This window comes from Egretta garzetta, unplaced genomic scaffold (genome assembly GCF_000687185.1).
Source record: "Egretta garzetta isolate BGI_Z169 unplaced genomic scaffold, ASM68718v1 scaffold363, whole genome shotgun sequence".
NCBI lineage: Eukaryota > Metazoa > Chordata > Aves > Pelecaniformes > Ardeidae > Egretta > Egretta garzetta.
The window spans coordinates 603,816-626,500 of NW_009259039.1; the positions used below are offsets into that span (position 1 = coordinate 603,816).

Consider the following 22,685-nt stretch of genomic DNA (forward strand, 5'->3'; position numbering starts at 1 on the left):
GGGGGCTGCGGGCCTGGCTGAGGGGCAAGGGCAAGGCCTGGGGCCTTTCCCCATGCTGGGGGAGGCTCTGGTGGGTGGGGAGGTCAGGGCCCGCTCTGTGCGCAGGGTGGAGGGAAACCGTGCTGAGGGCTGGGGCAGAGGTGTCTCTTATGAGATAGAGACAAGGTCAGTGGCAGAGAAGTTTATGTTTTGTGTTTACAAACACAGAGATGCTTAGCATTGCTCTCCATCTCTGTGCATGCCATTGCCTGTGTGCTGCAGGGCTCACTGTATGCCCCATGGCAGCCCCGGGTTGGTCCTCACCTGCTCTATGTAGAGCAGAACATGGTTTGTGCTCACTTCTGTCCGTTGGATCTGGCGAAACCAGGAGTTTGAGAGCTGGAAAAAGGAGACGTGGAATGAGGTTGCTGATCTGAAGGGAAGTTAGTCAACCCTCATTCAACCCATCTAAGCTTCTTCCCACACCTAGAACCTCAGGAGGTGGATGCTGAGAAGTAAATCACAGGGAGAGTACTTCCCAGGGGACTCAGCAAACACTCTCGTGTGAAGCCCAACACAGTAAGTCTTCCCACAGTTCCCACTATCTTACGCTCTTGCACCTCCTTGACACAAAAATGGAATGAGGGACCAGCATTGTCACAGATGTTGCACATCTCTAAGGGTCCTGAGTCCCTGAAATTAGACCTCATGGTCTGCTCCCAGATCTGTTTCAGGGCCAAACAGCACATATATTTGAGCTAATGCAAGCTACCACAAGTGTTTGCAGGGTGGGAAGGGAGTGCTGCTGCTGGCATCCCTCATTAACTCCTATGCCAATGCTGAAGGGTGGAAGAACGGGAGGAAAAGAGGGATAGGTCTAACAGTGGAGAAGATACCAGGAGAAGAATTAGATGCTCCTTCAAATCAGGAAATTGATGCCCCTGATAAAGGACAGATATATTCAAAGAAATGCTTCACACAGCATCCTACCTTCCGCAGGGAGGACTTAACAGGGATGAATCCCGACAGCATCTTCACATCAACAATCACCATGTTGGAGCCATTGCGCTCCCCAGTGTAACTAAGGAACCAAGCAACAAAGATTCAGGGCACCTCAAGTCAAAGCTGGGGGCACTTCCAAGTTTTCCATAAGCCTTGGCACCCCACCACCTCCTGGAAATCCAGCACCACCTTCTCCAGCTATGCCAGGGCCTCCTGGTAACCTATGCAGCCTCACCCTAGCCCAGCCCTGGGCTGCCCACACAGCTCCACCACTGGGGGACATGTCTTTCCTCCACAGCCCCTCCTCCCAGCCCAGCTGCTTCCTGTCCACTTTTCCAGGGACGCACTGCCCTTCCAGGGCTTCCAGACTGGCTCACCCTGGACCACCAGACCTCCTCCGCCTCCCGTGGCTTCTCAGGAGGGCTCAGACCCAAATGCAGACTCACCTGACATTTATGCCTATGTCAAAGACCTTGTGAGCCTTGGAGTCCTCACATGTCTCTGGGATCGTGTACACGTGGAGCGTGAAGGGTGCATCCTCCTGCGTGGGCTGCACGTTGTACCTCAGGCTTGTCTAGGGGAGAGCCAGCAGCTCCGTGTGAGCATGTGTGTGTGTGCTCAGCATGTGAGGAAGACCATCCTCTTCCCACCCTGCCTCGACGCTTCTCCCATTCTCACAGCTCTTCCGCATTGCGGATCCCTCCCTCCCACTCTTTCTCCTCCACACGCCTCCACTCTTCTTCATTCCCTCCCCCTCCCAGAGCCTTCCCTCCCACTCCTTCCCTCTCCTCTGCCCCTTCTGCCCTCTCCCTGGCTCCTGCCCAGCAAGGGGCTCTCCTCCCAGGGTGCCAGATACCCCCATCACCCTCACCTGCAGGTAGACGCATCCTTCGCCAGACACCTCCGTGCTGTACTCCCCTGGCACCTGGGGCAGGGGCACGCGCTGGAGCAGCAGCCGGTTTGTGGGATCCACTTGGAAGTCCTGCTGGAAGTCCCCTCCAGATCGCAGGGTCACTGTGGAAGCTGCTCCGCTCTTGGCATAGGTGACGGCTCCATACAGGGACAGGGCTTGGAGAGCCACCACTGTGTCCTGAAAGAGATGGGTCCCGACACCCAGGGGAATACAGTCAGCCTTTGCACAGCCTGTCCTCCCACAGCCTGCCCTTCGCTGCCGGCAGGCATCCTCCCCTCCATTCTTCACTTTCTCCAGTTTGAAGTACAAAGGAGAGCGGGAAAGAGCAGCTTTTGCATCTCTCCATCCCCTTCCCGTGTCCTCTGCACAGCAGTTGCACGTTCCCCAAGCTCCCTGGTGTGGAGCTCTGCGCAGCCTTCACTCGCTCGCTCGCCAGCCACGGGCTGAAGCAGCGACTTCATATGCACAAACAAATTGCAGTGGGAGCCCCCTCCAACGGCACATGCACACGTCCCTTGTGTCCCTAGCATTTTGTCCCGCTGTGTCAAGAAAACCAGGTAGGTCATTAACCACAGTATCGTCCATTCCCAGAGGCACGACCTGACCTACCATCCTCTAGCCTCTTGGGAACTTGGCAACCACGGTAGATACTGCAGGGACGTTCCACAGGGGTACAGCCCCTGCCCTGGTGAACCTTGCTGTGCTCCCACTGGGGTCTCTGACACTTCTCTTCCAACATCGATGTGTGAGGTTGCAGGAGGGAAGCAGCTCACCTGGGTGGAGGAGAAGCCTCCACTGGGATTCTGCTGACCACTGATCCACTTTGCAATAAGAGATGCGAATGACAGCTCCTCCTGGGAAGGTGCCGGCTGTGTGGTGAGGTAAGCAAGGAGCACGTAGGCTGTCATCTCCACTTCAGCAGAGGGAGCTCGGTAGCGATAATACGGGAGATCCACCTCTGGCTCTTTCCCAGGCCGCTGCCAATGAACAGACCCATCTTCACGGGAGGCAGGGATCGTGGAGACAAGACAACAAGCAATTAGTAGTAGTTACCGAAAGGCAGTTCTTGATCTGCTGACGATCCAGTTGGGAGGACAGAGCCTCCAGGACAAATCTGTCATGCAGGATGAAATGGGAAGGGTTAGGCAACTCTTTGCTTGCTGCAACTACTCCGAGACTGCTGAGGCTCAGTCCTCAGGCCTGGGTACCACTTTGTCCTAGACTCCAGATTCGTGGAGGCATTTATGGGCTTGAGCACCAGCAGAGCACCAGGCTGGCACTACTTCCCTTGCTGAGTAGAGATGCCGGGCTTGGGCAGTGACAAGCTCTGTCACGCAAAATGACCCAACGACTGTGAGCAGGGCTTGATAGTCACCTGCAGGTGGAAAAGGCAAAAGGTGCTGGGGATATTTCCTCCACAACCCTGACACCCAATGCTTGGGCAAACCCGCTGTCCAGCCTGACTTTACCAGAGCGCTTCAGAGTCATTAGGTGACTTCCTGGAAGACTCAGAGCTTATGCTATGGCCTCCGAAATAACCTGTATGTTCATTTTCTCTCTCAGCACATGCAGCTCTTCTCTGATTTATTGTCCCTTGTGCTGTGCAAGGTCAGCTTTGCTCTACGTTGAGCACGTGTGCTGGAAGGAAGGAGTGGCCATAAGCATTGCTCAGTCTTTGCTAAGCAGTGCCTGGTGTGGGAAGAGGAGCGGAGCGAGGAGAGACGCTAGCAGAGCTCCCCTTCAGTTCAGCCCCAATGGGGATGGTGCCTGGTGCTTCCTGATGAACTCCCTGGGAGCAGAGAAGTAGGACTGGGCACCGAGAGGGAGTTCTCAAAGACACAACGCCTTTGCACAATTTTTTCCTCTCCCTCCACCTTTCCCCACCCACAGAAGCCATTGCCTGCAGCCATTGCCCCACCAGTAAAAGCCATTTTATCGAGGGAAGATGTAAGGCCAGTGAGATGGAAGAAAGGCACGTCCCACCGGGAGCACTCACCCTTTTTCACGGCTTCCTTTTCAAGTGAGCCAAGCAATGCCTTCCGCTTGTCCTCCTTCCCTGCCAGGGCAAAGGCATACGCCATCAGGGCCTTGGTGTACACGTGGTTTTCTTTCTCTGCTGCTGCTGTTTCCAGGCAGAACAGAGCGTTACGCACCACTGAGTGCTGGGGAGAGAGAAAGACTGAGCTGGAGCAGCCAGAGCTCACACTGAGGTCCATCTTAGAACAGGAATTGGATGGTACCTATAAACTTGAGAAGAATTACTGTCCTGATCGTGTCTCAGGGCAAGGGGAGTTCCTGTCTGTAGATGTACTGGATACTTGCTTTCCTCCTCTAGCTATCACCCTGAAACTGTTCTGTGCTTTCACCCTCAGCTCTACCCTTTCCTTTTTACTGTTTAGTTCACCTTTTCTGAAGCCTTCGGTAAAAATTTCATTTTGCTGGAACTTGATAACGTAGCTCCTAGTTTGGAGGTAAATTCTATCTCTGCACAAGAAAGAATATCTTTTGTCTATCTTCTCGAATATTTTTGTGACATGTTAAAATCAACAATGTATGTCTTTTTGAAGCAAGAATCTTAAGTATGGTTTAAGAGCACATGCTAAGTACAGTATTAGTAATTTTTTTTTGAAGGGTCTAATAAGGCTTATTTTACTTCAGAAATACTCTGTATGTTGCCAATAGCATTAAAAACCTAAGGGCTGTGCTATGTTCAGGACTTTGTGTAACGTAACTGAAATGCATCCATACCCCCCTCAAATTCTGAGAAACCCTTTCACATTCAGTGGCACTTTTAGGCTCAGACAGGGAGATGAAAAACATCCTGTTATCCAGCACAGTTCTGTCTGAGAACTTGCCTTCTAAACACAACACATACCAATAAAAGTGTAGTCTTCTGGTGAAAGTAATGTCATCCATGTCACCCTGCTGACAAAATGATTCCTTCTGCTGATTCTCATTATACAGGAAAAAACTTTTCATCACAGAACAGTCCCTATTACATCTGGAGCAGAGGGATTACAGCAGCCCGCCAACCATCCTGGCTCAGCATTTCTTCTGCAATTCACACCCCAATTTTACCTGCACCAGAGGCTTGTCTCATGGTGAGGGAATCGCAGGCTCAGGGATCGGGATGACCAAACCCGCATTGCTTTTAAATAGGCCTCAGGCTTTTCACAGACTACCATTTATGGTATTCCCTATAGGTATACCTTATTACCTGCAGATATACCTTATTCCCCAAGCATTAATGATGGGGATTGACCATAAGACACTACAGAAGAGGCAGAGAAAATGAGAAGGAATCCCTGAGTGTACCACCTTGTTTTACAGACCTGTGATGTGTCAACACAACAGGCCCAAACAAGTGGTTCCACAGGAATGTCCTATTCCAACAAACAAAAGGAGATTTTTGTGGATGTAGAACCCCCATTTGTCTCATTTCAGAGATTTAAATGTTATTTAACTCATTGTTAATCCAAGCTGTACTCTTTTAAAGGAGCAAAAGCTTGATTCTCCACAAAAGAACTCAGATTAAGTGAAATATGTATATGGGAGACAGGATCAGAGAGGGGAGGAAAATGGAGGAAAAATGTTATTTCAGTCTAGGCTTGAACGGGAAGAATATTCAGATAGGATTTCTTCTTTCGAAAAGTGAAGGGGCCTGATAGTCTGGGGGGCCACTAGTAGGGAAGGTTAGTACCACCTGTGGCTGGGGTTGGGGTGCAGACACATACAGTTACAGGCAGAGGAATCTCCAGCAGTGCGATAGTGACATAGGCCGTCAGTGTGATCTCGTCATTCACGCCACCCTGCAGGGAACCACAGAAGTAGATGTTGATCGCACACAGCGCCACTCTTCTTCCTGTGCTACATCCTGCAGGGACAAATTGTTCCTAGCCTCCTTCTCATGCTAAGTCCTTCAGAAGCTGCTGTTGGCTTCTTCCTTCTTCTGTGATAGCTCACATATTTAACTCCCCAACCCCCAAGGGCTGAAATAGCTCTGTTGGTCCCAGAGTGACTTATGGTCAAGTCCCAGCCTGGCAATGCCCATGTGGAGCCAACCAGGCAGACACATTTACCTTCATGGCGTTGTTCAGGAGTGTCCCAGAACTGCGGAAACAGCCGTTCTCCTTCTGCTTCTGAGTGAGCCAGACCAAAGCATCCTGGATGTGCTTCTCATCTATGAAGATGTGAGGCCGGGCCTGGGCAAAGGACTTGAGGACAAAGGCTGTGAGCCTGAAAGTGACAGAGGGAACTGAGACGTCCTGAGCAGGCCCTGTATCCATCACAGGTCATAGGGCCCATGTGGGCATCACTGCTCTGGAGGAAAGCAATAGAGGCTACAGGACTTGATCACAGGAGGCTGGTTGGAAAACTGTGAGCTAGCTTAGTGACTCGGTGAGATAGCGACCGATGGTAAATGGAACCTGCCATTCATAGCCCTGAGTGGTGCAGGTAGGTGGGCAATGGCACTCTGGGGATCCATCAGCATCTTCTGCTGACAAGAACTAACTAGGGCATCCTGCAGGCCACCCTCACTTGAGCTGAAGAAGGGTGTCTGGAGAGTTAAGTAGCTATCAGTGCAGCATTGCAAACCTAAAACGCGTCTCCCTCAGCATCCTTCCCTGCTCCATTATCCCACATTATTATCCTGAGATGCCACGATTATAATTTCATCTCCACCTCCACTTCAGCTTCCACAATGACCCAGCACAAGAGAACATTGAGGAAAGGGAAGGAGGGCATGAAAAGCAGAAATGAAAAGCTAATGGTACTGAACTCTTACCAGGTATTCCCCACTTGCCCGTAATGGGGCCCAAAGGTGCTATAAGAACCATCCCAGTGTTTGTAGTGCAATTGCCTTTGATACCCTGAAATAGAGGGTGGAGGAATATTTTAGTCGTCACAGTATTTTTCAAGGAGCCATGCAAAGGAAATGTAGCAGATGTGGGACGCAGTGTCCCCCTTCTTACAGCACAAGTGTGAGCTACGCTGCTAAGTGTTACACTGGAAGTTCAGGCAAACTCACAGCTTTGAATGCCTCCATCCTTGTCCCCTTCCTCTCTCCTAAAGCACGTGGAAACTGGGCATCTACGGTCATTGCCAATCTCTGCCCTAGACTTGATGAGGGGAGGTAAACGTATCCCAAACTTGAGAGAAACGGGAAAACAGTTCCCAGGGGAGAGTTGAATACAAAGATGAGCCCCACACAGGACAGGGACAGAGATAACAAGATAATTTTCACTGGGAGAAGTGCAGTTTTTCTGTGAAATAACCTAGTAAACCCAGTCCCTTGTTAGTCAGCAGATACCTACCATGTCTATATGTACTGGTGATATGTCTGCCAAAATGTCCTAGCTAGTGTGTTAAAATTCTGGCCTAGTCGAAGGTGAATGACACTTTCTAAATCTTAATTCTAAGGAGGGTCCGAGATCTACATAAGCAGCTGCCATGATTAATGGATGCAGCCTGACTGATGTATTTCATATATCCCTTTTCTTAGGGAGAGAACTCTGATTGCCAGTCCTGGACTTTTTCTATGTTCCTGTTGAATACTGTCCTGTCTCACCCTGCACTTCTACCTGAGTGCAGGATTCTGTCTCTTACAGATATTGTATTGTATCCACCTGACCTACCGCATGTTCCCTTAATGCACCAGGACAACCTCCCCCAGATGGCATGTGCCTGTGGCCCAGTAGTGTCCTTATCCAGTTGCCAAGGGGAGGAAAGAACAGAGAAGCAAAAGCCGTGTCCGAACTCACCACTCACTAAGTATCCGATGGCCTTGGATTTGACCTCCTCGCTCAGCTGCCCTGTCTTGTTCAGATAGTCCAGGACATAGATGTTGGGTGCAAACAGGACCATGTTCTGCTCCCCACAGCCGAATGGCATCTGGAGGAGCTGGTGCAGGTTCTGCATGGCAGTGCCCATGATGTCACCTGGGGAACAGGACAATTTTCAGTGTGAATTAGCACAGTCCAGGGCTTGCTGGTAGGCTGAGCACAGCCTGAAGAAACATGGCAGTGTTTCAAAGTAGCATGTGACACTTTAAAAATGCTTCACTTACCTAGCACTGAGAAATACGCTCTGGCTGAGCCATCCACCACAGTCCCTGGGAGAACCAGGGAGATTGACTCTGACATTGTCTTTTCTGGGATAAAAAAAGATCAATTTGTTTACAATTCTGGATATATCTATGTGCACGGGTAGCAGCTAAGAGGGTGAGACACCATCCACGGCACAGGGGTTTCCTGTCTTCAACAAATCCATTCACCTATAATTTTGTTGTGGAAGCTTCCCATCCTGCAAATTTGTGTTGGGCCTGCAATACCCTCACACAGAGACTGTCACAGACTTTTACAGGGCACTATCAGCTGGCCTTGACTCAAAAAATGTGCTTTCAAGCCTACTTTTCTGGCCACTTCTGCTTTGGGGACAGACCTGGCTTACTGCAGAGTCTGGTTTGTGATTTTACACCCATTGCGTGAAATACATTAGAGATAACCCTATCGAATTCCAGATACTCTCTCCCTACAGGGACCTGGCCAGCTTCAGTTCCTAAGAGATATGCTTCTGTCCCTGTGATTGCAGGGACTAGTACAACCTCAACTCTTCTCCTTTAGGAAGAATTAGTTTCACTAGCAGTTGGACATACATCTAGTTTGTTCGATTTTATCAGATACCTACACCTTTCTTCTCAGAGCGAAGCATTCACAAACCTTGTCTTCTCCCTTTGTCTTTAGTCTCTACCTGGGCAAAGAAAATCTTAGAAAGCAAAAGGCTCTTACCAGATGCACAGAGCACAGAGTTGTAGGTAGTTTCCACCTCGGTCCCTTCCGGCTTGGGGAAAAAAGCAAGAAAAAAGCAAAAATTGAAAAACACCAACAAAAAAGAAAAGGAAGAAATATCAAGAGGGAAACTAAAAGGAACTCTAAGAAAATTAAATACTTATAAATTCTCCTGTGGTAATAACTTCATTATACTGAAAAGTCTTTAGAAATTGCTTACAAAGTTTTTTCCTCCGTGTGCTAAGCTGAGGATAATTGAGGACTATAACATACTGGCTAATTACAAACATGAAATCTAATACATGTTCTTTCCTTTCTTATTGTGGAGAGAAGCCCTGCAGCTTCACAAGTTATGATGCAGGTAACATGCAAGATGATGTTACTGACAATGCTAGTAGAGCCATGGGGCTCTGTCTTCCAAGGTGCTGCCCACCTTGGCCCAGTCTAGCAGAACTCTTCAGACTGGGATGATGGGTGAGCGCCTGGGACACCGGTAGGATATGTATGCAGAACTTTGACAGGTGGCAACTAGAGCACTCCAATGCACCCACAAGTGACACATTAACACCACCTGAAATTTAAATACATGCCACAGTCAACTGGTGATTGTATCCCTCTGTTTCAAAAATGTCCTGCCTAATTTTTGAACTCAGCAAAGAAGCCCTGTTTTCTGCTGAGCTGGTAAAAATCATCCTGCATATACCTCAGGAAGCAAATATTTACTAGAAAACTTATCCTGTTGGAGTTTATTTCAGTGAGATCCTGGCATCAATTTTTTTAACCTCCAGATCAGAGAGTTCCCAGTGCTTCATCACTAGTTCCCAACTTTTGCCAGCTGAAATTTTTTTCCAGCATGTAAACAACGACACTACACTTTCTCACACAGATAAAATACATTGTCTCTCATCCTTCAGTATTAAAAGACAGAGAAGGATTAAAAGAGTAGGGGAAAAAAAGAAGAAAAGCTTTTAGGATAAACTATTCTAAAGCTTCTGTTTGAAAAGGTACCTTCTTGTTTGTTTCAGTATGTCATTCTGAAATGCAACTAAATGAGAAATCCATTGTTTTGTTTGATTTTGAACATTTCAACAGGAAATTAAAATATACAAACACTAACTATTTGAAAGATTTTCCTTTCCAGATGAGAAATTCCTGGGTGAAAAAACATCCTGTTTCCCAACTAGCTCTCAGAAAGGCTTGGTTTGCGAGGGGGCAAGAGGATGCCCCAGGGGCTCTGGCATGCTCTCTTCTCTCTCCCCAGGACACCCTGCCTGCTGCAGGGGATTTTGACATCCATGTGTTTGGGACAATGCAGCTCCACCCCAAGTAAGTTACACTGTATCCTCCCCTGCTAATTAATTGTTCAGCCTTGGATGCTAATCTCTGATTCTATCCAGTCAGGGCTTGCTGTAGATTAATTACCTCATTACAATAACAGGATAAAACCAGTAATCTCTCAGACACCCCAACAGAATTTTAATGCTCATTCAGTTATTTTCACTCCCCCACCATCTGGGAGAAAAGACTTTACAGTCCTGATCTTCCAGTATCTTCAAAGAACAAAATAAACATTCTTTTTCCTGAAGGCATATATGAAATTGGGAAGTTTGCCTGAAATGTTAAACAGTTATTTGTGCCCTGATACACAAAATGCACTATGCAATCAAGTTAATTTATAAATAAGTGAAACTCAAAAAAAAAAAAAAAAAAGCCTAAGAGGATTGTTGTTCCATCATTACATTCAGGTTAGCAAAACATGTTCTGAAGTTACATATTACAAGAATTCTAGCTCTGCCTTACTGGAAATTAAAATGTCTGCAATGTAAGGGGGAGTTGATGTTATATATTACTTCTGACTTAATTATATTAAATATGACTATTCCTTCCTGTGATGCATGAGATTGACAGTATTATGGCATGTGATCTTATATAGATTTCACTATACAACAATTTAGTACTCTTTCTTTGCTATTACTATCACAAGGAGTCTTACACTGTGGATTAATTTTATGACTGGCTATTTATCATGGGAAAAGCTGTGGTTTTATCATTGCAAAACACTGCTTAAGAAAAAAAAAGTACAAAAGAATGCAAAACTAAAAAGCTAGTTCATACTCTTGAACACTCTTAAAAGTGTAATAAAAACAATTCAAAATGATGATGGTAATTTTGTCTGGAAGTATTTGTAGATTGTGGTGGCCGTTCCATATTCCAGAGTACTGGCCATGTGCTGGAGGAGACACATAAGGTTTCTGGTAAGTCTTGCATTTACAACCTATCCCTGTGATTTATTACAGGTAAAAGCAAGGAGTTCTCATTTATCTCCAAGATGATGTGTCTGGGACAAACCTGTCATTATTGCCTGCCTTATTATTTCTGTCCCACTGTGTAATGTAATACCCTGCTTTTACTATGAGGTGGCAACATTATGAGTTACAGGCTCTGTTGGCCCGTGTGAGATTTATCAATGCTTCTTTCATAGAAGCATGCAGAATGAGAGTCACACAAGCCATTATTGTTGCTATCATGGCTAAATCAGAAAACCTTTATCATACAGCAACCATTGCCGTGGAGCATGAAATTATTATTACTTTTCTATGCCACCAAACTTGGCAGCCACCTACCTCCACCAGCAGCTGTCTGATGACCGTGTCCTTCCGCCCTTTCTCAGGCATCTCCACGATGGCATTCCCACAGGGCTGCTGGTTCTGCAGGGCCTCAGTGGTCACAGAGAACTCCACCTGCCCTGGAGGAAACAGGAGTCAGCCAGCCCTGACGGGCAGTGCCAGGGAAGTGTGAGTTTGTGTTTGTGCTGGGCACTCTCTGGTGCATTAGAGAGAAGCTTTTCCAAGAGGAGAACTAAACTCGAGGCAGTGTTTTATCTTGATCCAGCTGCAGCCTTCCAGGTCACCTCTGTCATGATGGCCACCCACGCAGGTGCTAGTCCATCAGCAAGATGTCTAGGGGCGTGTCCTTCCGCCCTTTCTCAGGCATCTCCACGATGGCATTCCCACAGGGCTGCTGGTTCTGCAGGGCCTCAGTGGTCACAGAGAACTCCACCTGCCCTGGAGGAAACAGGAGTCAGCCAGCCCTGACGGGCAGTGCCAGGGAAGTGTGAGTTTGTGTTTGTGCTGGGCACTCTCTGGTGCATTAGAGAGAAGCTTTTCCAAGAGGAGAACTAAACTCGAGGCAGTGTTTTATCTTGATCCAGCTGCAGCCTTCCAGGTCACCTCTGTCATGATGGCCACCCACGCAGGTGCTAGTCCATCAGCAAGATGTCTAGGGGCAGGTCTTGTAAATCAAATAGTCTTGGTCGGCGAGGCTTCAGAGAAAGCAAGCTTTGATCAAAATATTTCAGACCCAGCCACATTAAGCTAAGACATTCTCAGCTCCACAACAGGAATATCTGAGGGCTTTGTATGCATTAAGGGAATCTGTGATTTCTATTCAAATGTTAAGAAAACAATGGCCCATAACACTTAAATACTTTGATTAAGACCTGGAAACTGCATCCCAGTATAGTGTCTCAACCTCAGGGTTGGACTTCTAAAATAGACAAGACACATTCCAGACAGGCTTGGAGTCACCTCACTCCAGACTGATGAGGAGAGATCTGATGTCATCCACAGATATCCAATCCCAGTATTTTCTTATTGTCCAGCCTCTTACCTAGAGATCTTGGTGTTACTGCCCAAGCCACAGTTTTCCTTTCATTCACGCAGATGCAGTAGGAATCTTCCTGCTTCTCTACTGGTGTAGCCAGGAAATGAGTAGATTCAGCCAGAGACACGCTGACCTGCCGGTTGTACAGAGAGGTGTCATGAAGGTTGGAACTGCAGAGAAGCTGGGGTTACTGGAGACAGTGCAATACATGGAAATGGGTAGTGGAGCTGGTTGTACTGTGGGACTGAGTACCTTATGGATATTGCAGAGCAAGAACTGGGTGGCAAAGTGGGAAAAGACTGAGATGTGTACAATTGTAAGAGATTGGGGAGGTAAGTGTAGAGAGCAGGACATGTATCTTTGGAAAGGAAATAAATTCTGGGAAAATGGAGAGCATGGACCAGTTGTGTGAGTAAAGGCAAAGCAATGTTTACAAAGTTAGTCATGAATTAAAAATCCCCCTCATAATTAGTTAGGTGAAGAAGTAAACCACTAGCAGTAAGAAAGTGAGCAAGGGCCAAGGGAGACTGGAACAAGGAACCTGAAAATAACAAACAAAACAGGAAAGACAGGGAAATAAATGAGAGTGCATTGGAGTGTCTGGATCAGTGTCCCTCCTTGTTTTGGCTTCATTCCTTTTAGAAAAAAATCTGTATTTATGTAAAACTGAGCAAAGGTGATTGAGATTTTGTTCAAATCACCTCCCAGATTCTCTCTTGTCTCTTGTTGGTGAAAGAGTGCAAATAAGAATAGTGAAGCTATATAGCTCTGCTCAGTGTCTTAGGGGCAGATGCAATAAATCACAGGAAGCCTGCATATTCCAGCAAATCTGGCGTGATACTTTGTGAGATATTTACATGAGATGAGGCTAAAGACTCAACACAGGTATCCACTTTGGTGAACCTGGAGTTTCCACGTGGGTATGCAATGACACTGTGGTCTGCGGATAACCCATGTTTCATATTCCTACTGGACAATGACATAAATCAGTTCAGGGGCCTCAGCAGAAGATCCTTAGGTTCTGAATCAAATGCAGCTTTCAAAACTTTGTCAGAAAAACATATTCCCCCTTCATTAAATACACCAAGAATTCCTACGTATGCATACCTATATGAAATTATAGTCAGAAATCAGTCATCTGGCTTGGGAAATGATGTTATAAGTGGCACATTGTAGCCTTCCCTAAGCTGTCAGACTGAGCAAAGTTGTGAATGCCTCTTACCCTGATGCAGGCGGTCAGGTAGTTGAAAACGGTGGCTTTCAGCGTGAAGGCCTCACCACGCACCACAGAGTAGGGCAGAGTGAGCTCTACAAAGAAGGGCTGGAAGGCTCTGAGGGACACTGTCGGGGACAGGCCAAAGCCCGTGTCTGCTGAAGTGCAGAATGCATTGGCTTTCCACTCAGTGATGGTGTCAGGGATGGTCACATCTAGATCAGCATTTCCCTCAGAGCTGGTGAGGGACAGAAGACAAGATTTCCATTATATTCCAGTGATCATCTGTATTTTTCTGCCTACTGAACAACACCTGCTGCCAGCAAACTCCTGACCGGTTGGGATATGGGCACTGGCTTTTGCATGTGGCAAAAGCATCCTATACTTAGTGACCCTGAAAAATCCCTCTGTCTGCTAGAAATACCCCTCTCACTGAAATAGTGATACTTCCATCAAGGCTTAAATATCTTCCAAGGTTTTGCCCCAGTGACGACACTCTACATTCCCATAAACACTTACTTCACTGTAACTATGTCCCAGATCCATGTCTCAGGGAAGTACTTTCGGATGGTCTCTACAGGACGGTCATCAGCCATATGTTCTTCCATTTCATAGTCCCCATTTTCAAGCACATTCAATGCAGCAACTAGCAAATTTGTTCAAGGACAGAAAGAAAGGAAAAGGCGTGTCAAACTCCATTCTAAATCAGGAGGATGCTTTCCTTCCAGGTAGTGGTTATTCTTAGCTAAAATTTTTAAATTGAAAGAGCAACTTTGAAACCTTGGCCACCGGAAACAAATGTATTCTTCTGTTGTCATCTCAATATTTCATTTTTCCTAATGTGGCAGCTCTTTTTACAGAGGTTGGATGGGGTTGAGCACTCTTCCCCCACTGCCAGCAAACACGTCAGTGCCAAAAGAGCCATTTATGGTGATGTTATTGAGAGTACATTTCTATTGCAACACAGAGTCAAATGTGGAACTTTCTGTGTTCAGATATTACAGTTGCACACAGTTTATTAAACTTGTTTGAGGAATTGATTGTGTTTATACATGACCTGAAATAGAAGCCACACTTAGCCCTCCCCTCCTCCAAGATTCTTTTGAGGTGAACATGAGTCTTTACATCTCTGGCCTTTAGCAAATAAATGGTTCCAGAACAGGGAGATGCTTTCTCACAGTGTTGCATAGTGTTGTGCCTTATGAAAGGCTTTTCCACCAGCCTTAGAAGACTCTACATCTTCTCAAAGCAGCCAGATGTCTCAGGCCATGCTCTGAAGACAAATTGTGCGTTTCCCAACCGAAGATCTGATCTGTTATAAATAGAAAGCTAGAAGCTACTACCACACCAAAAGCTATAATTTTTTAATAGGAACTGAGATACTACACCAGAAAAGTCAGTGACTGGAAGTGATACAGGTGAGAGTGTTTTATATAGCCTTTCTAATCTCAGAACTATTCAGAAAAAAAAAAATTATTCTATCTTCACAGTCATTGAAGCTACAGAGAAGTGACGTGACCTACCCAGCCTCTTACAGTCATGTAAGTGGGACAGCTGGGAGCAGAACTAAATTTCTGAGCCCCCAGTGGTAAAATATCTACCCACAGAGTTGTACCAACTTCTCATTTATCTTGGCCCACTTTTGCCCCACTTGTCCCTCTAGTTATTGTAGAACATGACTACCTAGCAGTAAAGACTCCTTTTTCAGGTTTCCATAGCTGGACTCAGATATGATGGAAAAAAGCCACTACTTTGTGCTGGTACAGTCCATCCAACGTAGGCAGACTGTCTTAGCGCCTGCAAAATCCTGGCTGTAGGGGCTGGTACAGGAGTCACTGAGCACACACGGTTCTAGCCAGGCACATCTGTCTACCTGGGGGTGAGCAGGTAGCGGTATATCAGCTTCATAGTTCAGGACTGAGGCCAGAAGGGACTGATCCTCAATCAGGTCAGTATTATCTGACAAGAGAACCTGGTCTGCCTGGTGTAATTAATATTCAAAGAAGTAGAGGGAAGAAAAGAAGCACGGTGGTAAATTTTAGGTAGTTGTGTGGGAGGTAAAATGAAGCGCATACTACTGTAACTCCTTTCCATCATGTGTCCGGGGTAACGCTGGCAGATTTCAGGCTTATGGATCTTGCTGCTGGTGAAGACTTTTAAGCCCAATTCCTAGTAAAAAAAAGAGAAAGAAGAGCAAAAAATACACAAACACAGTTTTGAAAATAAACTGAATTTAGTATGTTAAGAATAGATGTACTTATGTCTGGTATCGATCAGAATAACAAAGGCTGGTATATAAATGCCAGATAGACTGGTTCAGCCCACGTTTTGAGGCTTTATCATGTTATATTCATCCTAAGGCTAAATCTTGGCATGATCAGATGGAAAGCTAAGGCCACACGTCTACCCTGGGGACACCTGCCTGGGTAAAGATGACATGTGTGAAAAGCATCAGATTGAGGGCACCCACAAAGTCTTGTGCAGAACTCCCTAGATGGGTATAGGTGTGTTTGTGGATTGTCAAAGTAACTGGCACTTTATTAAAGACCTATCTGCACCAGATAGAGAAAGAACTGAGGAATGGTTTCTAATATTATAGTACCAGGGGTCACTTCTCAGGACTGTTTCCTTACCCGAGGCCTTTCATAAGTAACTCTACTAGCAATGAGGAGACTCTACAAAATTTTAATGGTTCAGAGAAGCACTCAGGGACCAATGTTGGGCTACATAGATGCAGGGCCTGGGCCTGGTTATTGTCTTGCATACACAAGTTAGGAAGCTCAAAGCAAGGTTCACTAAAAACCCTTCAGGACAGGGGAGAAGAGCAGAGGAGAATTCCAAAATGGAATAACAAATTAAAACAAAAAGCTGGAGCTTACTTTGAGAATTTCATAGGCATCACCTTCGCTGTCAGGAGAAATGGGTATGTAGACGAATCCATTTAATAATATGTTGTCAAGTGAAACACAAGGGTTTACATTGTCTTCTTCCAGGTAGTAGTCCTTGAAGTTATAACCCCGGATTTCCTTCAGTGGGAGAAGATCATACACCTGAGGAAATGCAAACAACCAGGGAAAAGCGTGGCAGGTCAGCACTTACAGGGACACAGACACTACTTAACACTCCTTTGATAAAAAACAGCTTCTAAAAAACAAGTGTAGTGAATGCAGCTATAAAAATACATGGGCCCATGTCCACAATGGTGTCAATTGTAGTTGAAGGTCTGGTTCATTCTTGTATTTGCTCTTTACCAGAAATAACTGAGACTTACAGAGCTGGGAGAGAGCTCATCTTCAGGCTTCATGAGGAGGATGCTCTTGTCCACAGCACGGAGGGCACACAGGGACCTTGGTGAGGTACGGAGTTGCAGACGTGTGTTGGAGGCAGGAAGACCTTCCTTGGGTACAAAACTCAGTCTGACCTGCAATCCCAAAAGGAAGTTAAAGCAGCCACTTTTCCAGACACTGCTACATGCTATTATACTGAAGCATCTAGCCTTGTGAACTGCGCTCTGCTGGTGCCTTGACGTTCTTCTAATATATATTCAGCTTTGACCAATGTAATCAATAAAGACTAGTGCTTCTCTTCCTTACTCTGTCTTGCTCCACTTCTTATAGTTATGTTTTGTAACTTATTCTGGTGTTTCAGTCACTGATCCTCAGTCAACATCTGGTCAGACCACTTCATGAACCCATTGTGAATTCTACCTCCATTCTGGAACTAATAACTGAACTACTGGCCGTGAGAGAAAGATGGATGGCATAAACCCTGGCTTATACTCACTTTATTGGGGAGGCAATTTTCAACCTTGAAATCTGCTGAACTGGCGATGACTTCTCCGCTGGGTGAAGTGGTATACACAAGCATCCGTGCCAGAGGAGCAATTGCTGCCTCAACAGGGAAGGTCAGCTGAAATGTCCCGAAAGCTAACAGGGAGAAAAAAGGCTAAGCAGTACACAAGAAGTTCCAGTATATGCATTTGCCTTCCCCAGATAAAAAAGTCAAGTTCACTCATGCTGAGCATTTTTTGTTAGCAGGGACAGGAATTTTGATACATGACTGAAGTCTATGGCTGTTGCTGAAAACACCTGCATTCAAATAGTGATCATGTAATAGCCAAGTGAGATGAGTTTGGTGGGCCTCAACATGCCTTATAGATTCTCCCAGTTAATGTCTGGCATAATTTCTTGATGTTCCCAACCCCTTTCTTCCTCAAGCTCCAAGATCCTCTGAAGTCTATAAAAATAGATGAGGGAGAAAATATAGAAATAAGGGACTGTTGTAATGGGTGGCAGCAGTCAAGATTGCAGAGTGGTTGAAAGAATGATTTTGCAAAGTTACTGCTAAGCAAGCATTTGACTGGAACACCAAGCTATCACTCCAACCACAGTGGAAAACGTCCTTCTGTGTTGAAAGCCTCTTCCCAGCTGGCCTGAGCTTCATGTCATAATCTGGACAAAGATGATAGAACATGTCTTGTTATGAGCCAGGGTGTTAGTTTAGTCACTACTACTAGTGAGGATGCAGAACTTTCTATGAACATGCATCACACAAGATCTTTTACTTCCATACACTGTTTATACCCATGGCAGTAACTTCCAAAATGTCTTCCCGGTCTCATTGTTGGATGAATTTAAAGATGTATCATAGGCAGCCTCAGTTACTTAAATGTGTAATCCTTGAACATTTATATAAATAAAATTAAATATATTGGTTAGAATATAGGTATATGTGCATTTGCATGCTTATAAGGGAGAAACAATACCAAAAAAATTAAGAAAAGTGTGAGAGAGAAAGAAAAGGAGACACGATCTTCCTGCTCTATGTATATGTGAGTCCCACAACACCGGTAAGCATCCACAATCTGAATAGGGTAGAGTAGTCAGAAGAAAGTGTAAGTTTGAGGAAAAAGTTACCAAATCATTATACATATTTTTTGTTGAATTTTCTAAAATTTTGTGGTCAAAAAAATAGCACCCAACAGAACTCAGAGAAAGCAAAACTAACCCAAGCCACTTCATTTTAAAAGATTTAATTTTGAAAATGCATTTCAATTCCAAGATTAAATGTTGGAATAGAAATAATTTCTCTACATCCCCTCTGCTCCCAAATTATCATCAGAGATGCTAAAAATGCGTAGTTCAGCTCACCATTTCCAGGATTCACAGTCAGATCATGGGTGTCTGCTAATATAATGCCTCCCTTGGCCATCACCTGTGTAACAGAGAAACCTTAGTGTAATTGTTGCTACCAGTGTTGAAGGGAAGGAGAATGAACATTCCTGGGTTAACTGTAGAGTGTGAGTATGAATAGCACTACCAACCGTGAGCAAAACCAAGAAGATACTAAGCAAGTGCCAGACTGGAATTTACTGTGTCTTTGGAGACAGAAATATTTACTCCTAGGAGGACCAATGTTTCCTCATTGGTTAGACCTGGCTTCCCTTTTGTACATATTATACATATACATATAGATCAGGGTCAAATGCACTTTGCCTCTGAGCACACGTAAGTTTGGGGGTCATATGCACATTTCTAACAATTTGGAACCGACTGATGATCAAAAGTTCTCCTCACTCCACTCTCAGTTGTATTGTGAAACAACCTGGAGAAAAATTTAATCAGGATTAATTTCATAACTCACACAGAGTTGGAATAGAAGAGCACAGGCTGTAAATAAGAAGAGCTTGGATGAGGTATCTGAATTCAGGCAGTAAGCAACAGCCTGAATGCTAGCTGCAATTTCCTCATCTCTAGAAAAAGTTCCCTTTTTCACAGCCAAAAATGCCTTTTATACAATTACTTTCTATGTAGGATATCTATTCCATAGCATCGTATTTTAATTTCAAGATGTGGGATCCACGCCTATAAAAATGTAAGTTCCCTCACTGTTTGGTTACCTGCTGTGTGTATATACTTAAGACCATCTTTCCCAGGCTACTGGGATAAAAAGGAATCTTGTGCTTCAGTTTATTGTTAGCAGTCTTGAAAATAAGCACATGGACATCTCTACCACAGGTTTCTATTCTGTTTTTTTGTAATCTCAGTCTAAGTCCCCCCAGCGTTCTGTACAGTCCATCAGAACAGGATTGTCTGTTCCACTGATTTCTTCTAGCTCTCCAAGGCTATTCTCATCTCTTCTGCTAGTGTAACAAAATGGGAAAAACAGAAAATCAAATTTAGGGTAAAAGACATTCATCTGATTCTTCCTGTTCTCCCAAGTGAAACTGATAGATTATTGTTCACAGTTGAATTAGTCTCTCCTCTCTCCCCCCCCAAATGAATCAATTCACAGTTCTCAATACCAGGATGTTATAGTCTGTTCCAGTTACTGTGGTATGCCAAACTTTACATCATTGCCTGATATATGACCTAAACTCTAAGCTTATTCTGCTTTTTTGGTGCTGTAGTTAGAGGTGTTGCTTTGGTTTCAGTGGTCAAAGGACAAAACTGAGTAGGAGACTGCTTTCCTTCTCATCTTTCATCTTCTTGTTGTAGGATGCTGGTTTCTGAGCTGTGACCATATATGAACCAGGATTTGGAATGGGGGAAACTAGGGGTGGAGTATTATGAAAAGAGAATCTTGGATGACTGCACCCAAGACAATGCCCTCTCTATCAACATTTTGTCTCTCTTCCGTTCTTAATAAAACATGTACACCCTACCCACGTCTGCACACAGAAGTCAACATGAGAAACATTAGGGAAATGTGTTTAAATCCCACTGCCACAGGCCACCTTTTTCAGTTTCAAACTCTATCATTTCTGGCTAAGGACTGACCATATAGCCATGCTGTGGTTGCTCATCATGGAAGGTAGCTATATGTGCCACAGTGCTCTCTGTGGCCATAGGTCAAAGTAACCACAAATAATTCTTACCAAATAGTAAATGACAATTTTCTTCTGCTCTCCTATGGCCTCTGGTGTGAAGATATAGTGCACCTGGATCTCTGTGGGGGAGCCACAACTTAATGTCTCAGGCTTTGGCTCAATTTTGAGGAAACTCTTACTGGGGGAGTAAAACCGACTTATTCTACGCATGGCATGCTCATATGAAGGTGTGATCCAGTCGCTGTCATAACAGTTCAGTTCAGGTTTATGATCAGCCTGATAAAAAAGAATAAAAAGTTCACAGCTGACCAAAACCAGGTAACAAGTCACATGAAAGTCCACAGAAAAACTCTGGGTATGTTCTTTATTTCCCGCTCTTAGAAGAAGGTAGAGAACATGCACAGAAGACACAGAGAAGAGAGGTGACCTGCTAAGAAACTTGATTTGTCTTCTGATTGGCAGAAAGACTGATAACCCACGGATAGATACTTCCCCTGCGGATCAGAAAGACAGAGGCTTCCCCCAGTCCCTCTACCCTGTTTCTGCCACTCACTTGGATTTCCAGGGAGGCTTGTGTGAAGGTGGTAGTGTCTATGGAAAACCACGATTGTCCCTTCTCATCTGTAGTGTAATTCCCTTTGTATCTGTCTCCATCCACAGAAATCATGATGGTTTCATTGGCAATTGGAGCATCAGTGCCATCCACCAGCTTCACCTAACAGAGCAAAACAAACTTCAGGTTTTAGACTAGAAATGGAAACCAATTCCCAAGTCTTAAAGACTCTTCCCCCTTTTCCTCCTTGCCAAGCAGCATGTTTCTTATGGACAACAAAAGACATGAATGTGGAAAGGTGTGGGGTGAGTCCTGAGTTGTCTCAGGTTCTCAGCAGTTCCCTACCCTCCCAAAGAGTGGGATCCCTGGTCTGTACTGAGAGTCCAGAAGGTCAAAGCTTATTTTGCTCATGATGGATGTGATTTCACAGGATGCTGTTCCAGTCATCTCTATTCCTGAGAAAGAGCACAGGAAAGATGGATTATTAATGAATGGCAGCATTTCTAGTCACGTCGCTCCACTTTTCTCGTCTTCACCAGGCCATCCTATTATGGTCCGCCATCACTTTGCCATCTCCATGTGATACATACCTGTGCCATCTTCTGTGATCTTGCCTTGTACCTCAATGCTCATCTCATAACCCCTGCGCTGGAGCTGAAATATTTTTGTCCTCACTGTGCCAGAAACACACCCACGAGCATCTGCCTAAGCAGGGAATTGGAGAGAAAATTGGAAATCTGTGAACAAATTTGGTGCCTTGTGGGACAGGAATAGATACTCCAAACCCAGCATGCTTCTGTCATGAAATCCCAGCCTCTTGTTCTAAGGTTGTCTCCAAGACCAGAGCTTGTTTAGAGCCTGTTTCCTAGTGTTTCATCCACACATTTTCTATGTTCTGAGAGGTACTTGACACTCAGTTCTCCAAGGCACGCACTGATTTCCTTGTTAAATATCTCCTTAGTTCTGTTTTTCTTCCTGTTTCTTCTGTTGTCTTCACTCTTCTCCTTGTTGCCCTTTCTCCTTTCTACTGTGTTTGACCCATATACAATACTGCCTTCTTGTTTGCTCCCCATCTTCACTGCTCTTTGCTCAATGCCAGTCCCCTTGCCACTTAAAATCTTTCACAAATTCTTTTCTCAGTTTGCTCATCAATAGCAGGGACCTCACAGCTGATAACTGGAGATTTGCTCCTAGTTTCAATGAGGTCAGGATTTCAGCTGTGGGGTTTTCTTCATCAGTTCTGTTTCCAGTTGAGTGACCCATTTCTTACGAATGCCTTCCTCTGAGAACATCTGCTTTTCCCCAGAGTGTTATCTCTGATGTCCTACTATCTCCCAACAGTCACCAATTTTGGCCTCCGTTAGACAACACTGCCCATTACCCCTACATTTTAATCTTGGGACTCACCTGCCTAGTAAATTCCTCACACACGGCTTCTGCTTCTTTTCCGTAACAATTTGAAGCAGAATGAGAAAATTTCCGGCACACTTGGACATTCACCAAACCAGGAACAGGTTTCCCATAGGTGTACCTATAATCACAAAGTGTTAAACAGTATATCAGATGATTAGACAATCAGTGAGAGAGTCACACTCAGACACATCTCCTTAAAGACCTCTGTGGATGACTTCCTAATATTACTTCTTAAAGGCTAACTAATCTGATATTTTAATGATTCTAGTGATTAAGTTTCCGTCATTCCCATGATGAGATTCTTCCATCATCCGTTAGAATCTGTTCTAGGT

The 22,685-nt window shown here is 45.1% G+C and overlaps 1 protein-coding gene across 1 annotated transcript in view; it reads right to left on the reverse strand.

Annotated features, from left to right (window-relative positions):
• LOC104122788 (alpha-2-macroglobulin-like) overlaps positions 1-22,685 on the reverse strand; it is a 38,777-nt gene that overhangs the window by 2,819 nt on the left and 13,273 nt on the right. Inside the window, exons 8-34 of the mRNA XM_035890526.1 lie at positions 22,348-22,471; positions 21,531-21,645; positions 21,286-21,395; positions 20,941-21,102; positions 20,436-20,663; positions 18,709-18,772; positions 17,342-17,484; positions 16,830-16,979; positions 16,438-16,608; positions 15,628-15,727; positions 14,078-14,204; positions 13,568-13,796; positions 12,352-12,478; positions 11,307-11,428; positions 8,683-8,734; positions 7,962-8,045; positions 7,657-7,833; positions 6,681-6,765; positions 5,974-6,130; positions 5,629-5,703; positions 3,891-4,056; positions 2,668-2,891; positions 1,853-2,071; positions 1,428-1,555; positions 970-1,060; positions 304-378; positions 10-129 (exon numbers count right to left, since the gene is read on the reverse strand). Coding sequence (XP_035746419.1) covers positions 10-129; positions 304-378; positions 970-1,060; positions 1,428-1,555; positions 1,853-2,071; positions 2,668-2,891; positions 3,891-4,056; positions 5,629-5,703; positions 5,974-6,130; positions 6,681-6,765; positions 7,657-7,833; positions 7,962-8,045; positions 8,683-8,734; positions 11,307-11,428; positions 12,352-12,478; positions 13,568-13,796; positions 14,078-14,204; positions 15,628-15,727; positions 16,438-16,608; positions 16,830-16,979; positions 17,342-17,484; positions 18,709-18,772; positions 20,436-20,663; positions 20,941-21,102; positions 21,286-21,395; positions 21,531-21,645; positions 22,348-22,471 — 3,625 coding nt within the window. The remainder of the gene's footprint in view (positions 1-9; positions 130-303; positions 379-969; positions 1,061-1,427; positions 1,556-1,852; positions 2,072-2,667; positions 2,892-3,890; positions 4,057-5,628; positions 5,704-5,973; positions 6,131-6,680; positions 6,766-7,656; positions 7,834-7,961; positions 8,046-8,682; positions 8,735-11,306; positions 11,429-12,351; positions 12,479-13,567; positions 13,797-14,077; positions 14,205-15,627; positions 15,728-16,437; positions 16,609-16,829; positions 16,980-17,341; positions 17,485-18,708; positions 18,773-20,435; positions 20,664-20,940; positions 21,103-21,285; positions 21,396-21,530; positions 21,646-22,347; positions 22,472-22,685) is intronic.